At 35.9% G+C, this 18,219-nt stretch overlaps 2 protein-coding genes across 2 annotated transcripts; both read left to right on the top strand.

Annotated features, from left to right (window-relative positions):
• The first annotated feature begins 1,601 nt into the window (after positions 1 to 1,601).
• LOC101961618 (olfactory receptor 5L1) lies at positions 1,602 to 2,537 on the top strand. The gene has a single exon (XM_005342194.2). The coding sequence runs from the start codon at positions 1,602 to 1,604 to the stop codon at positions 2,535 to 2,537; it is 936 nt and encodes a 311-aa protein (XP_005342251.2).
• A 14,749-nt stretch (positions 2,538 to 17,286) lies between these two features.
• Positions 17,287 to 18,219, top strand: LOC101961330 (olfactory receptor 5AP2). Its single transcript, XM_013366118.2, has one exon. It carries the CDS (start codon positions 17,287 to 17,289, stop codon positions 18,217 to 18,219), a length of 933 nt encoding a protein of 310 aa, XP_013221572.2.

Raw genomic sequence — 18,219 nt, 5'->3', positions numbered from 1 at the left:
TTTGAAGGAAATTTGGTATGACTTAAAGCACTTAAAGTATGGGATTTGTACAATATTATGAGAAAGTGGATGTTTATAAGAAATATACCTGTGCCTTCAGAATGGAAGTATAAACTCTAGTCATATATTTGATATGCAGTTATACAATTCCACATAGAACTATGAATTCTGAAAGGAGACATGTTTGGTAACAGTTACATCTTCACTTAAAGTAGTTTAATGAAATACTCAGCCAATTCCACAGAGATTAATTATATTTCATAGCTTACATCACATGACTTTTATGCCATTTGTATTTTGTTAAACAGTAGGCATTAATAACTGTTTTACTTAAGAGACCCATTTCCCAGGGGGTTAAGTATAGTATAAATCTCTAACTTTATACTATTCACTTACCATCCTCAGTATCGAGGAAGAAAAGCTGGTACTTCAAGTGTGCTAGTCAAAACTAGATTCTGGTTATTTGAAGAAAGAAATTAGAATATTTTCTGATAAAAGAAAATTTAAATAAGTCAACCTAATTTCTCTTATAGTTATAGAATGTTTATGTGAACTTTTTCACTGTGCATTTAATTTATACAATGTGTTTGGCTTTTAGTTTTGAGAGGCAGTTGATGGGAATGATTTCCTGTGTAGCATCAAGCATCAAAAGTATAAAAGATAAAGTAGGGAATGGTAGACTTTGTCTTATCTCTGTCTGTGTCTCTCTCTGTGTCTCTCCTTTTAATAGACCTAAACGATTTCTAAGAATAATAGTACTTATAAACAAAACAATGACTTATTTTTTCTAATTTTCTTGATTAAGACATCAGATGCATATTGCCTAGTTATTTTCAGGTAAGTTCACATAGGTATTCATCTTTATGAGTCATCAGCAATATTGAACCTTAATTAATAAAATAACCGTCAATTTTGTAAGTAAAGTTCCTATGATTTTTAGGGTTCCTTTTATTGTTTATTCATTCTACATTTCTGTACTTAAATGACCTATCTTCCTATAATTCATCAAATTTGTCATGTTTTTATATAGTAGCTGTAAATCACCTCACTTAAAAAAAGTAATGTTATGACAAATCAAACCAAAAAAAAAGTGTATATTACACAAGGTCATGTTGTCTGTGATTCTGTTTAGATGCAACTAACCAAGTATTACAGGAAACAGGGTTTAATTTCTATGTAGTTTAAAGATGAAACATAAAATATATTTCATAATCCATGAAGTTACATAACTTAATAGATCACCTGAACCTACTCTGGTAGAAAAAGGTGTAAATAAATATCAAGTGTTCCTGATAAATAAATTAATTTAAATCAGTAATATTCACTAAGATACTTAACTTTTAAATTACTTGGTAGTTAAGTTTTGTTTTCTTCATAAATATTCTGAGATCAATGATACATATATATATATATGTATATATATATATATAAATGTATATGTATGTGTTTGTGTGTGTGTGTGTGTGTATATATATATATATATATATATATATATATACATTAAATTTTTCTGATGATAATATAGACTTTTTTTTCCCTTTTATTCTCTCTCCAGAAAAAAATACAAAACAGAATATCTTCCCAACCTGACTCAGGGAGCGATGGTGGGGAAAAACTGCTCCATCATGACAGAATTCATTCTCCTTGGATTATCAGATGTCCCAGAGCTGAGAGTCCTTCTCCCCCTAATGTTCCTTCTCATCTATGGAGTCACCGTGTTGGCCAACCTGGGCATGATTGCCCTGATTCAGCTGAGCTCCCGACTTGACACGCCCATGTACTTTTTCCTCAGTCACTTGTCCTTTGTAGATTTTTGCTATTCCACAACAATCGTGCCAAAGATGTTGGCCAACATCTTCAGCAAGGACAAAGCCATCTCTTTCCTAGGGTGCTTCGTGCAATTTTACTTCTTTTGTACATTTGTGGTCACTGAGGTCTTTCTCTTGGCAGTTATGGCTTATGACCGCTTTCTGGCCATCTGCAACTCTCTCCTTTATATGGTTACCATGTCTCAGAAGCTTCGTATGGGCCTTGTTTCCAGTTGCTACCTCTGTGGAATAGTGTGTTCTCTGATTCACTTGAGTTTAGCTCTTGAAATCCCATCCTATACATCAAATGTGGTTGATCATTTCTTTTGTGATCTACCACCTATCCTTTCTCTTGCTTGCTCTGATGTGTCTGTTAATGAACTCATGGCATTAATTGTGCCCACTGTGAATGAGGTCATTACCATCATGATCATCCTCACCTCCTACCTGTTCATTCTCATCACTATCCTGAAGATGCGCTCTGCAGAAGGGAGGCACAAAGCCTTTTCCACCTGTGCCTCCCACCTCATAGTCTTAGTTGTCTTCCATGGAACAATCCTGTTCATTTATTGCCAGCCCAGTCTAGGCCACAGTCGGGATGCTGACAAAGTGGCCACAGTGTTCTACACTGTCCTGATCCCCATGCTGAATCCCCTGATCTACAGCCTGAGGAACAAGGATGTGAAAGAAGCTCTCAAAAAGGTAATGGGATCTGGGCTGGGGTTATAGCTCAGTGGTGTAGTGCTTGCCTAGCATGTGTGAGGCACTGGGTTTGAAGTTCTATCTACAACTAAAAATAATATTTTTTGTTAAAAATGTGAGGGAATTCAATTACTTTTGAAGAATCATTTTGTTATATAGATTTCAGTGTTGCAAAAGGAAACTTCAAGGGGAGTTATGTGTGAATGAATGTGGGGAAAAGTCAAACAGGGAAATATTTTAGGCACCAGGGGATTATGTGTGCTTTCAGGTGGACCACTGTCCTGTATGTTAAGTCATGTGCTGTACTATTTAATTATTGTTTAACTGAATCTTCTACCTTCACTTCTCTTCTTCAATCTCCAACTGGTTTAAATGGGTTTGTAAGATATTATAATTATTCCCAATTTTGGGGTCTGAGATAGGTACAATGTTTTTTCCAACAAAGTGCATATAGAAATGTTTTTTCATCATCCTTGATGCATATAAACATTTTCACTAAATTTACTTCACTTTTACTAGAGGGAAAAATACATTTATTTAATCATCTATGCTTTTTTTTCATAATATGCTATTAGTTTCCACTGTGCTGTTATGTATTTCTGTATAATATTTTCAGTAATTTTTATTTTATTACTTTTTCTATGGAGAGATTATAATTTTGGAACCTTTGTAAACTTTCTCATCTGCAAACTAGACATGAGGTTCTCTACATTTATGACAAAATATTCATGAAAATTAAATATTCTCTTAAATTCTTAGCGTTATACATAATATAACATTAATAAACTAGTATATTATTATCGTATTTTATTGCTTCATTTTTATTTTCATGTTTAAATTTTATAATTACTCCTGATTAAACAATTTAGTTATGTATTTGATGCCCTACTTTCTTAAGATCTCCACAACCATGTTAATGTTTTTATTATTTATATCTGCAGGAAATGATGCCTTTCATTCATTACCTTTTCTAAATATAAACACTATCTTAAGCCCATTGTGTTAATTTCCTATGGATTCTGAAAACAATGACCACAAACTTGATGGTTTAAAACTGTGGATTTTTATTTTATAACAATTCTGTAAGTCAGAGATCTGTAATTTGTATTCTGTGCCAAAATCAAAGTGTATCAGGAAGTTCTAGAAGAGAATCTACACCTTGCTCTTTCAGCTTCTGGTGGCAGCAGACATTCCATGAGAGTTCATTCAACCATGCAAACACCTTCAAATATCTCTCAGCTCCATCATCATTGTATCTTCTCCTGTGTGTGTGTGTGTGTGTGTGTGTGTGTGTGTGTGTTGCTTCTCTCTAAACCGCAAGATTAAGATTGAGTGAGATTGCATTTACAGTACGCCCGCCCCAAACCTGAAAGTAATCCAGGATAGACTCCCTCATAATAAGAGATGGGAACATTTGAGAAAATGTTGTTGAATATGAAAACCAGGTCAAGTGAGCATGAATATATAGACAAAGCTCTAATCTAGAAAAGAAAAAAAAAAGGAGATAAGGGGCTTCACTTCCAGATGAACTGGACGGCCCTTATTGAGAGAGTCATCAACATTGCCCACAAACCAAAAGATGGACTAGCCTTTTATTGAGTTGCTGGGTCAGGAAGAGTCTAGTATTTTTATGATAATTCCTTTAAGGAATTTCTTTCCTGTGGGAAAGACTCCTGGATATCTTAGCATGGTCCTACTCTATCTGATGTTTATGGTTATTTTCATTATGAACAGGGGGACAAGAAAAGAAAACTTCCACATAGTGTGAGTGGGGAAGTAGAAAGAAGATGGTTAAAACAAATTATAAATGAAGGACCAAGAGTTTGTCTGCCATTTTACCCCCTGATCAGTCCCAGTCCCATTCCTGTCAGGATCCTTCATCTAATCACTTCTGCAAATAACCTTTCTCCAAACAAGGTAGTATCAGCTGCAGGACCAGCATGCTGGCTTCCTACAAGAGGTTCGTAGCATAGAAGTTAACTAGTGAGATCAAAATAAACACACAAGACTCAATTACCTTTTTCTTTGACCAGGTCTGAGACAGCAGTCCCTCTGGCTCCCGCCTGGAACCACCTGATGGGGCAGCAAGGCTTACTCAGGGCTAGCAGGAGAGAGAGGTAGGGCACGCCAGGGAGTGGCCTTTTATTGGGGAACAAGAAATTCAGGGGAAAATTCCAACCAATGAAGGTCGAGGGGGACAGCATTTCAAGGTCAAGGTCAGTGTTGGTCTCAGGGTCAATGGTCAGTCACACTCCCACAAGGACAGGTTCTCACACCTGGAGAGGGTGGGGATTAGTTCCGCCACAGAAAGTCTCACACCCAATCAGGGAGGTGCCCAATCAAGTTTGAGAATGCCTTCCCACAGTAGCAATTATAGGTTCCAGGATTATATAACGTGATATCTCCGACAGTTGTCTTCAAGGTTAACATGTACATCTTTTTTTTTTATTGGTTATTCAAAACATTTTACAAAGATTGCAGAATCATGTACATCTTTTAAAGGCTAAGTCATAATTAACTTTCCTTGTTGCTACACTAATACCTCATTTGTTTTCTTATTCTCTTAAGATTGCATTGCTACTTCTTTTTGTCTCTATTTTCATGAGTCACTCATTTAAATGGAACATAGATCTTTGTTACTTTAGTGAATTGAGAGGATTGCTTGACATATAAGATCAAACACCTGTGACGATGTTCTGATCCCTAGTGAATGATTTTGAGCAAGATGCTTAAACTCAACCTAACTTCTCTCACATATAACCTGCAAATAAGCTGGTAGCTTCAGACTGCTATTTTGGACTTAAATACTACAATAATAACAATGATAACAATTATAATGATAAGAATAATAATAGCAACCACAACATTGACAACAATAATGCCTGCAAAGAACTCACCCCCAAAATGCACTCTGATTCTTGACAAAAAAAAAAAATGTTTGAGATTGAGGGTCATTTGTTATCTATTTAAAAATTTTTAGTATCCCTGGAAAAGACAGCTACATTTTTTTTGGTTTGTTTTGTCTTTTCTGATAATGTGATGTATACACAGAAAACAAAGTAATCACTATAGTGGAGATAATTCATAATTCCTTACCTCACAGTCACCAATATTTTTCTTTTCCTTTTTTCTTTTCCTTTTTCTCTTCTTTCTTTTTCTATGGTGAAAAGAGTACATGTACATTAAACAAATTCCAAATATACAATGCAATAGTATTTACTATATGATTGTGTCATATATAAATACACACTGATTGAAAGTATGACTTATGTTCTGCTTGTGATGGACAGTTAGCACTCAGTGGATTTTCAAATGTTTAAACTGGAATGAGATTTTATTTATCTCTTGTGAGACTTTGAATGTGAAGACTAATGAAAGAGAAATTTCTTTCACAAAATTTTCTTCTCCAAAGAGAACAGTGATTCTCTATATCGATACTACTGACATTTTGGACCAGATCATTTCATGCTGTGGGAATTGGTCCTATGTTTGATCAGACGATTAGCAGAATCCCTGACCCCTATTCATCAGATGCAAGGACTTAGCAGCACACACATTTATGACAAGCAAGGAATCTTTGCAGACATTGCCACATTTCCTACAGCAGAAAGCCCCTTGCCCCAGTGGAGTGCCACTGGTCTAGAGAGTACATGAGTGTGTTACCAAAATCTCAGTGCTTGTCCTGGATGCCAATTCATGCCAACTTAATAATGAAGACATGATTTTGAGAAAAAAAAAAGATAAAAGAAGTTTTATTGCTTTGCTAACAAAGGAAAAACACAGGGGACTCCCATACCAGAGGGTGAGATTCTGCCCATCAGGAGAAATAGGGGGATTTTAAAGAAAAATTTTCAAGGTTTGCATTCCAAGTGTGCTCCGGTAGGAGGTTCCTTGGCACCCAGATGGTGTGTTAGATATTCATTTCTTAGATGCTGTTGTGGTGTGAACTGATCAATATAATCAATAAGTCATAGACATAGGTTAAAGATTGTAGGAATTGGGCTGGGATTGTGGCTCAGCGGTAGAGGGCTTGCTTAGCACAGGCGGGACCCAGGTTCAATTCTCAGCATCACATAAAAATAAAGGCATTGTGTTGTGTCCATCTACAAAAAAAAAAAAGATTCATATTCTCTCTCTCTCTCTCTCTCTCTCTCTCTCTCTCTCTCTCTCTCCTTTAAAAAAAATCAAACCTATAAAAAATTATAGGAATAAGATAAGATAGAATAGGATAATAAAAATAATACTATGAGATGAATAATGTTAAACTGTCCTAATAATAAGTTAGAAATAAGCATAGAACATAAGTTCATCAGGAGTAAGCATAATTAATAGCAGGATAATCATGTAACTGTAAGACATAGAATTTAAGCTACAGGAAATAAGATATAGCACAGTGTAAGGTGATAAGTATAAGTCAGTAGGCCAGTATAGTTATAAATATAGGCTGGTATGTTAATATAGATATAGACAAGGTTAAATCAATGTAGTTGTGAACAATTGTAGTAGCTTGATCATGTAGACATAAGGCTTATAGAGATCAGTAGTGAAATGATGAGTAATTGAGACAACTGCAGCATCAACTAAGTTACCAGTACTGGGAGAGCAGGATTTGGAGTCACTGTGGGTATATGAAAAAAAGTGTGGCCATAGGGACTCCGTCTTAGCTGTTCTAGACTGCATCTTAGTTTTTCTGTTACTGCTTCTGTGAAGAGAGAACTACATGACTCACTTCTGAGAAACAGAAGCTGAAACGAAAGAAACGAAAGCTGTCTTCTTAAAAAAAAATGTTTTACTGTACTTTGAACCCCACAGAATGTACCCAACTCAGGATACAGTGGTGGTCATGGTGAGCTACATCCTGGGTTTGAGTGCATTTATAGGTCTATATGACTTTAAAATAGATTATCGCCCCTGGTCAGCTGAAACTCAGGATATGCTGGTCTAACACTTGTTCAGAATGGAAATGCAATAAAGCTAACTGCCTTTTTTAGCTTTTGTAACTTGCTTGTTTGCATGAAGCTGAAAAAAAAGCCTCTGAGTTGTGAATTTTTTCATCCTTAAATTCCCAAGGCACAGGCCAGGAAACTGCTGTTCTCCCACAGAGCACCAGTCTCTACTTGTGGGAGACAGTCCCTGGCCAGGTATATAAAGGTCTCTGTTGTTTGAATTCGGACTTAAGAGTGTTTTCTGAGATGGCTCCCCATAACAATCCTCTAGCAGACCTATCCTTCCTGTAGTGGGTGTGTTGAAGGACAATTAACTAAAGGAAGAAAAGTCTCTTGGGCAGTAGTCTCCTGTGCTTCTACTTTGCTAGCAAAACAATAAACCTTATTCCTTTTTTCTCAACATGAAGTCCTCAGTATCAAATTGGCATCAGAGACAAGAAGTGAACTTTTAGTAACAATAGTGCTCACTGTTCCCAAAGTATTCAAAGTCAAATTGGTAGAATAAGAAGTTTTAATTCAAGCCAGATTTGAAGGAAATCAAAACAAAACAAAAAAACGTCATGTTAGGGTGGCTGGCACAAACCCACAAGAGAGACATTGCTGAGTCAAACAAAGGTTTATTGAAGGAGAATAACCCATCTGGTCCTGTGATTATTACTTGAAGTTTTGTTGCTGTGTTAGTAGTTAGGGACTCTTGAGGGGAAGGATGACAGGAAGTGCAATCTTGGTTGGGCAGGTGCTGATTTTCAAAATGAGGTTATTTTGGCCTAAGAACTTAACCCTTCATTGTTACTTACTGCTGCCAGTCAAAAGCCAAGAGATGGACCTGAGTGAGACTGTTTTAAGACTTCCCTGGGAAATCAAATAACACTGAAAAGGAGCGTGGTCTCTCCCCTCTCCTAGAGGACTCACTCTTCTCCTTGAGAGCATCCCTTTTACCCTGTTTCCTATCTCCTTTAATACACACATGCCTGCCACTTTGAGTGATGTCTGAAAACTTTCCTGTGTTATAATGGGTGACAAACTCAAGCCTGAAAATAAGAACAACTAGTGATGGGAAAGGGAGAGCTCGCCTCCCCTTTGTAGTCAACTCTCCTGGGATCTTCAGAGAACCAGATTAACACCATCCACCCCTGTCTTTTGGGTTGTAGATGACTTCCCCTAGGAATCTAATGACGCCTTTGAAGTGTACAGGCCCCTGTGGAGAATCAGGTCCAAAAGTAGAGATTAATCTAAGGCCTTGTAAGAAGATGGGCAAAGGTGCAATTTATGCAGTCCAGCGGGAGAAATAAAAGAATGTCCATACTCATATGCCTTTTTCAATGGTTTATTCACTCAAATTACTCAATATGATTTCACTCTATAGGTTCTTTATCAAGAAATAACAATCCTTAATGCTGGGCACTACAAACACAATAATTCAGACTGATAAATGCAATAAGCACAACTAATTCGAAGTAAACAAATTCTATGTTAACACTAAGCACACAAAAACACTCTTAATTATGACAGACCGATTACAGACATTCCCTCTGCATGTTAAGCTTGAGTGCTATATTCAAAGTCCTTGCTTAGCATCTGTATTTATACTGGATGGACATTTTAAGTGACAGCCACCATGTTTAGGAAAAAGTTTCCCTTTCCTGCACAAGGGTGTTTCTGAGAAAGACTTGCCACTGGGTCATACCAACCCAACCCTTCACCACCTGCATTAGCACCTGCCCCACCTATTAGCGCCTGCCCTATAAAAGTCCTGGAACCCAAGCCTGTTCTGTCTCTCTCGCTATAGAGAGATGGTCTTTATTTGTTAGCTCTGACAAATAAACTGTCATGTGGATCTCTGCCTGGTCTCTGTCTTTCATTTCTTGCTTACCCGTCTCTTGTTCCTACCTTTCCCTTCACTCTCTTCTCCCCTTATCTTGTCTACGTGACTAGTGACCAAAATGTGAAGTGATCCAAGAATGAGAATAAGACTTTCCATCAGAGACACACAGGAAGGGAGCAGCCCAGCAGACATTCATTAACAACTGCTTGCAGGGAGGAAAAATTCCCTGGAGGGAGGTAACCTTGAAAAGCAGGAGGGCTCTGGAGGTATGAGCATTTCATTTCCTTTCCAACCAGCCCCCATCTTCCCAATATGACCCAATCATCCATTATCTACACTGTCTTTTTTCCCCCACCTGCTCCTCAATGCTATGTACCTAATGGCTCACTATTTTTCATTAAAAGAAGATTCTTAAACCTCCAAAATATGTCTATAATTCATGAGATGGCCTCTATCCCCCCTTGAATGTGTATTCCTTGTTTTAACCCTAAAGACATTTTTCTTTTGATATTGTCTACATTCTACTTTTAATGTAAGCCTACTTTCTTAAATAAACTTCTGTCTATGCCTCTGACTGGTGCAAGCTGATGTCCTTACCATGTAAGCCAACTATACATTGGCAGTGTCACAGGAAATCAGGAGCTGAAATTCTAAATCTCGGTTCTTGTGTTCTGATAAAAGAAAAATCATGAAAGAGATCTTTGATATAGGAGAAAGTTAAATGAAAGTGAGTGACAGTTATGTAAAATAAATTAAGGCTTAAGCAGAGAGCATCCTGGAGAGAGAGTGAGCCATCTCCCAGCCAAAAAAAAAAAAAAATGATAAAGAAAAGGCTCTTTAATTTTTTTTAACTGTTTGATGTTTACTAAAAGAGCTGGGGACCACTTTCTGTGCTCTTTGCCAATTCTCCTTCACATCAGGAGGTGGAGCTTTTGATCCTCTCTAGAAATGTCATGGTGGCCATCCATTTAGGGGGGCTTCATCTATAAGTCAATTCCATGTTAATGTGGGCATTGATGTCAATAGCTGGTCAGAAGTTACCTTAAAGCACCTGTACTACTAAAAGAATCTTCCTTCCCAGACAATTGAGACACATATAGTCATAATTCCTAGCTTTATATCAACATCAATGGACCCTCTTATGAGTTAATCCCATTAATCCTTTTCTCTTGATATGTTCTACAAAAAGCTCTCTTATTTTTTTTGTACAGATTAACTGCCACCATTTAATTTCATAAGACAGTTTAAAGAAGGACACTGAAGTAATTTAAAGAACACTTTGTGACCTTACCATGCATTTCACTGCTCATTGCTAGCTACTACATAACAGTGCTGTCTCTAGTTTCCCCATCTCTCCTGAAACTTTTGAAACACTTCTAAGATACCTCTTCTCCTGTTGCTGTAGTCAGAGAAGTGGTTTATGATCAGTCACAAGGATTGGTTTCTGGTTAGACAGAAGTGAGATAATGAATTGATTGTAGGATTTTGCTGGGATCATTGGAAGAAGGAAGAGATACTTCCTGCCAAGAGATACTTCCTGTAATCCTCTGAGCAGTCAGAAACTCAAATGCTCATTGTTCTCTTTCCTAAGAATAGAGAAGCTACTTGAGATTTAAGTCAACAGTGGAAAGCCTAAGACAGAAATAGAGAAAAATAAATAATCAATGGCACTTATTTTGAGCCCTTTGATCCTTTGTCTACTGCTTTATGTCCAGATTGTTCAATTATATCTTTGACATATTCTGTTGATTTTAAGTTTAATACAAATTTTAAGAATTTGCATTCTACTACGTTCAGACAAAACATACCTACTCTTTTGGTCTGTATATGATATATCCCCTTTTACATTAATGCAGAAATGTTCAGAGGTGAAATGATTGAAATGTGAAGACTATCAATTCATTAGTCCATCTTAAGTTGAATGAACTGACTGGGTGATAACTCTACTCAGGTAGCCCTTTTTGGAAGAGGTAGGTTACTGGGGGTATGTCCTGGAAGCATTCTTTTTCCCTGTGACATATTTCTCCTCTCTTTGCTTCCTGGTCTCCACGAAAAGGACTCCATTTCTCCAACACCCTCTTCCACCATGATGTGCTGCCTCATCTTGGGCTCAGAGTAATGGAGTTAGCCACCTATGGACAGAAAACTCTGGAACCATGTGCCAAAATAAACTTCAGGTATTTAGTTTATAGTAACATAAAGATAACTAAAACACCTACTTCTGAGTATCCTCTTGATTAATTAAAATATATTTGATTTCCTTGAAGTGAATTTTAAGACAAAACATTTTTAGCTACGTGTACATGTATATTTGTGTGTTTTTCCATTCTTACTTTATTAGGCAATATATTCTTTATTGATCTCATTTTCAATTCTCTAATCCTGCTGAGATGAGGAGAACCACAAGTACCTGATTATCAAAAAAAAAGGAAAGAAAGAAAGAAAGAAAGAAAGAAAGAAAGAAAGAAAGAAAGAAAGAAAGAAAGAAAGAAAGAAAGAAAGAAAGAGGAGTAGATAGCACTTCCCCATTACCTGGTTGCAAACACTTCTGTGGGAGAAGAAGGATCCTATTTTGCAGCAGAAGCAATCACAATCTTCCTGCCTTTTGGTCACATAGGCAGGATAACAAAAGAAGCATGAAATTTGTAAAGAGGAAGACGTCCCCACTCCCATGAACAGCAGCTTTGTGTCCCTTTCTCTCTGGATGAATCTCTCTCTCTCTCTCTCTCTCTCTCTCTCTCTCTCTCTCTCTCTCTCTCTGTTTCTGTTTCTTAAAATTTACTATTTGCACTTGCCTCTGTGTTTATCAGGTTTTTAAAACTTCAATACCAGGGAACTAGGATCTTAATTTCTTTTTTAAGACTGGTATCAATGCCATGGAGTTTCCAATCTCTGTGTAATTCTTTATGTTATTCCATCCATCTCACATAATTGTTCTATACTTGATAAAATTAGTAAGTTTTTCTTTTTTTTAATTTAAACTTTGTTTCTGAAACAAAATATTCATGAAGTAAATGTATTTGTGAAATGAAGACATTATGGAATAATTTGGCTTAAAATTTATACAAATATATCATAGTACATGTCAAATTTATTAAATACATTCATAATTGGGGTTTTTTGACATTTTGGTTTTTAAGATCCTGTACTTCTAAATTAATAGTCACTTTTATGACCTTTTCTTTGCATAGAATATTCTGCTAGTTTTTGATAAATTAATTTGTTATTTAAATCAAGTGAGATAACAAATATCTTAATCCAATTTTCCATATATGCTGTCATTTTGAAAGCCAAACTATTTCCCTGAAGCATTCTCAAGTGATAGGCAAACACATTATATCACTTGGTTTTGGGTTTAATTAGCTCCTTGGTGGAAATATCTAATTCCTCATGTATGTTTTCCTATGGGAAATTTGGATGTCAGAGTTAGAATTCTTAGGGTCTAATGTGAGATTAAAAGCTGACTTGAAAAACCTCACAGCAAACTATAAAAGGTCTTACTTCTCCACAGAAACAGCCTTCCTAAGGAAGGCACAGATTTCTTCTATGAACCCAGAAGTCCTGCCCTAAATGGATTATGACAGATACTACAATGGACAATGTTGTTCTTTTCCTTTAATTGTCAACCTTAACTTTTTTCCAGGAGAGAATTAACTGGCGGTCACAACAGTGAAGTAAGAAGTTGGAAGAAATAAAGGCAGTGATCTGGTGAGTGTTCTTGTCACCTGAGGGTTCTTAGGCGTAACAGTCTGAAGACAATTTTCAAAATTATTGGACTCTGACTAGACTTGACCAGAAATCTAAGTGTAAACCCAGTTTTCATTATATGTTATGATTTTTTTTAAAGTGTGAACAGACAGATATCAATTAAGGTGAATTGATTTTATATATCACTTGCTTTATCTTATCATATTGATGCTGTCAGTTATCAATAAACAAATAACAGGGCTGGGGTGAGGGTTGTATGTTGATTGTAAGGGGACATTTTAAAAAAATAAAGCATTACAATTTAATTTACAGAACTTACTATAACAATATCATTTTATGGAATATATTCAGAATCCTCCATTTTCACCTGCCCATTTCATAGGACAAGTTTCCTGGATTCAAGTATTTTTCACTATTGAACCATATACCATTCTTGCAAGATTATTACAACCAATATTCTCTTTATGAATTAATTTCTTTATCATCTTTAATTTTGTGTTCTTAATAAATAAATAAATAAGGGTTCTTAATAAAAAACATTTTCAGAAGAGAAGTGGCTATTTCCTAATAGTCCATACCAGAAGTTCATTTAAGAATTGTCCCTAATGATGAACCAATGTTTTTAAGGATCATTCTTTGGAGTTGCCCAAATAAAGGATGGCACAACACAGAAGCACTTCCATATGAGATTCACTTTCTAACCACCAGAATAATCATATCTTATATTTTCTATGAAGAAAATACTTTGCATTATAGGCAAGAAAGAATCTAAAAAGTTGACCAGTCAATTAAGAATTTTTTTCCCAAATAACTCACCTTTTAATTTTTCTCTTTATTTTTTCTTTATTTTAAATTTCTTTTTTTATACTGTCTGAAAATTGCACATATTTATGGAGCTCTGGCTTCATAATAAGATAACATATTAATATTTAGTGAAACTCAAACTCATCCCACTAGTTGAATAATAGTAGCTTATATTTATTGAAACTTTGAGATATGAAATATACATTTCAAAGCACTTTATATGAGTTAACTCATTGAATCCTTATAACCCTGTAGACAAGTCTCACTCTATGATACAACTTACATATCAGAGTAAAACCACAGAGTATAAAAAATGTGCCTAAAGTCTTATAAACATAGATGCTAGAGGCGGGATGTAAGCCCAGGGAATCTGGCCCCAATGTGCATCCTACTGTCTGTTCCTGGATGAAAGAAGCAAAACTGACAGCTGCAGAAAAGCCCTAAATGGACATTCAAGTTTGTTTAATACTCTCATATCAAATTTAGCACATTGCTTTTTCATGAAACAATGCAAGTATTTAATCATTTTTCCAACTTGAGCATTTTTGTGTCATTCCCTGTCTTGGGAAGTGGTGCTTATTGGAGAGTGCTCTAGACCAGTGACACAGAACTGCCAATCTCTGGCCTGGTTCTTTTATAATTAAACTCCACAACCATGTACTGACTAATTTGCCTATAATAATTAATTCCTCTTTTTAAAAAAGAGCAATAATTAGAAAATTTAATGATCAGAATTTAATCAGATTTAACAGTCCTTTGAAATTTATAAAATGAAAACAACAATTCTCAGTGTATCAAACTTATCCATGAATCATTTGATTTAACTAGACCTTTTTGGAAAAAGAACAAATGTAAGAAAAAGCAACTTTGAAAATAATCATCATCATGTCTTTTTACACTGTTTGCACCCAGAGAATAATGTTTCAAATAGTTGCAGTTATTTTATTTATTCTTAATTGAATCCAGGGTTTTAGAGAAGAAATTTATATTTATTAAATAGATGCACCAATGTAGTGAAAATCAAGCAAGAAAGTCAGGGTGAAGGTTGTCAAATAAACAGTAACAGGTGGGGGTTAGGCTTATATGTTGATTGTAAGGGGATTTTTTAAAATAAACTATTACAATTTATTTTACAGAACTTAGTATGACAATATCATTTTATGTAACTCATTTAGAAGCATAAGATATTTATAATGTTGTTAGATTAGGTCATGGTATAGAATGAAGCATATGAGATAAATGGAAATAAATGCAAATATGAAGCTATTCGAATATTGGGGAATTGGAGACAGAATGTTTTCAGTAGTAAAGATACCTACAAGATCAGGATGACAGCACAGGTTTATGTAGTGGGAGGTAGTATTAGTGAAATTCAATTTTAGACTTATTTTGTACATGTGCATAGTCCACAGCCATGTAATGAGGGACAGAATTGAAATGAATACAGGAAAGCTGTCGTGTGGATGTGGTACCTTAGTAAAGGTGTAGTATTGCCTAGAAAGAGTGTACTTAAAGGAGAGAAAGAGGTCAAAAATGAAGTCACCACCTGCAATGGTTGAGGGGGGTGGGGAATTTGGAATTTGGAAGCAACCAGTAGGTGACAGGAATCCGCAGAGGTGGGGGTTTTAAGGACAGAGTTTTATTATATAGTACATAAAACCAAAACATATTGAAAAATCTTTGAATTTGGCAGTGAAGAAGTAATTTATAATGTTGAAGAAATAAACTTTCTTTAAATTATTGGAAAAAAATCATCAGAACTGTGAGTGGGGACTTCACCGTGAATACCCCTAATGCAACATTTAGATGAAATGAAAGGATGCATGAGTAAATATATGCAGGGCTGCATTTTGAAAGAAGAAGTTGACAAACATTATCATGTGCTAAAAGTTTATGAGAGATGATTAGTAGAAGTAACTTAAGTGAAACAACATGGTTGGTAGGATCAACTTCACAAAGAAGGGGCACATTTTCCCTAGGGAAGAAAGAAAGAGAGTGTGAACACTGATGTATTCAAAAGCTGATTAGCTGACTTGATCAAAAAGACCAGGATAAACTTATTTTCTATTTAATATTTTCCCTATAAATTAGAAAGCATTTTCAGGAAGAAGAATAAGGTGGCAAAGTAGGATCATAAATAGAGTAATAAAGGTTTAAGATTGCTATCCATAGGGAAAGAGCTGTGTGTAATATGAATCATGAAAGGACCTGTCTTTATATACATGGATAAACATACAAGTAACCTAAAATTATGACCATACAAATATAAAATGTGTATGTTCAATGATCTTTCTTGTCTTATTCATTAGTTAAACTTCTATAATTGGCACAAAAGAGAATTTAAAAAAAAGCTAATTTGAAAGATCAGATATTCTGAAATAAATTATACATACATAAAAATCTGGGCTTTTCCATGGAAGAGAGAAAAGTCAGTTTTCTCTATGCTGGACAAAATACATACAGACAAGGATAATTTTAATGCAAACATTGATATACAACTTAGAGAGTTATAGATAAGAGCAATAAAAAGCAGAAACAATTTAGAGAGAAAGTAGGTAAGATTATTTCAAAACTTATATAGTTATTCCCTGAAAAGGTAATGAAAACCTTTTCATTTTCATTTACTATAACTTCCTGAATTAAACAGAGTAAATATGTAAGTATGACAAATCATTGTTCCATATTTAGATTCCAGACTTGAACAAAAATTAGATGTCTGGATTCACCCAGAATTGTTATAGTGACATTTGATAACAGGGAATGAACAAGAGGGGGAGTATACTGAAGATGTGGAAGCCAATTAATTCAGCATGTGCAACTGGCAAAAGGTGCTATCTTTCTCATATTGCAGATGAAGAAACTGAACTTGGTACATAGTTGTGCTGCCAAAATCTGACGACTACTGAGGAGCAGTCGATACGGAAGTAACTATACAGAATCATTGTTCTTTCTGTGTTATCAATGGAGTTCAGACATGAAGGAGGAGGTCCTTGGTTCCTCCAAGGTGGAAGCCACATGTCAAAGTGATAAATACAGACCTACTGCTCCACCCACATGACTGCACTAAGAACAGCAGCACTTTTATCTGTTATAGAAATAAACAAGACCACACAAAAGGGAAATAGTCAGTTTACTCACTTTGCCCACATCAGGTGCTTAGCCATGATCACTCTACACTGATGATAGAAGAAAAAAAAAAGAGCCTTGCAACTGGTTTGGTGATGGCCCTATTTAATGTGGGAAGCAATACTTTTAAACAATACCTTAGAATGACATGAAGCAAATTAATTTTTAAATGTATGTAATAAACTAATTGTGGACATACCTGGTTGCTATCGGTATACTCAAGTGGATTAGCAATCATTATTGCAATTATTTTGACCTTTTTTTTCCTTTTTTAAAAAATTATTTTCCTTTGACAGTGTTGGGGTTGTTATTAACACTTCTATCTTTACTCTGTCAGGACTCCAGAAAGCCAGATGCACCCCAGATAATGAGGTTAGAGAATGATACTGTGAAGGCAGAATTTCTTCTCCTGGGATTCAGTGACCATCCAGAACTTCGGAGTCTTCTTTTTGCTGTGTTCTTTTCCATCTACTCTGTTACCCTGATGGGGAATCTTGGTATGATTTTACTAATCACCACCAGTTCCCACTTGCACAACCCAATGTACTTTTTCATAGGCATTCTGTCCCTCATAGATTCCTGCTACTCCTCTGTCATTGCCCCTAAGTTACTTATGGACTTGATTTCTGATGAGAAGACCATTTCTTACAATGGTTGTGCTGCACAGTTATATTTTTTCTGCTCTTTGGTTGACACAGAATCCTTCCTCTTGGCCGCCATGGCTTATGACAGGTACATTGCAATCTGTAACCCACTCCTTTATACTGTTATTATGTCAAAGAGGGCATGTTGTCAGCTTGCACTTGGAGCATTTGTGGGGGGAACGTTGAGCTCAATTATTCACACCACCAATACTTTCCATCTGTCATTCTGCTCCAAAGAAATTAACCATTTCTTCTGTGATATCTCCCCGCTCTTCTCTCTGTCCTGCACTGACACTCACGTGCATGACATCATTCTGGTGGTCTTTGCTAGTTTGGTGGAAGGTATCTGTCTTATAACAGTTCTCCTCTCCTATGTCTGCATTTTGGCAGCCATCCTTAGAACAGGTTCAGCCGAGGCCAGAAGGAAAGGCTTCTCCACCTGCGCTTCCCACCTGGTAGTGGTCACTATCTACCATGGCACCCTGATCTTCATTTATTTGCGCCCAAGCACAGATCATTCCCTGGATATTGACAAGGTGACCTCTGTGTTCTACACATTGATTATCCCTATGTTGAACCCCCTAATTTACAGTCTAAGGAACAAAGATGTCAAAAATGCCTTTAGAAAAATGATTCACCGAAAAATGGCTTCTTAA

Source organism: Ictidomys tridecemlineatus, chromosome 4 (genome assembly GCF_052094955.1).
Source record: "Ictidomys tridecemlineatus isolate mIctTri1 chromosome 4, mIctTri1.hap1, whole genome shotgun sequence".
Lineage (NCBI taxonomy): Eukaryota > Metazoa > Chordata > Mammalia > Rodentia > Sciuridae > Ictidomys > Ictidomys tridecemlineatus.
Note: the sequence above shows the minus strand (reverse complement) of the source record. Positions and strands in the feature narration are given on the sequence as shown.

Bases quoted from the DNA above. Each gene is read 5' to 3' on its own strand.
- LOC101961618 (XM_005342194.2), top strand. From the start codon at position 1,602: ATGGTGGGGAAAAACTGCTCCATCATGACAGAATTCATTCTCCTTGGA.
- LOC101961330 (XM_013366118.2), top strand. From the start codon at position 17,287: ATGAGGTTAGAGAATGATACTGTGAAGGCAGAATTTCTTCTCCTGGGA.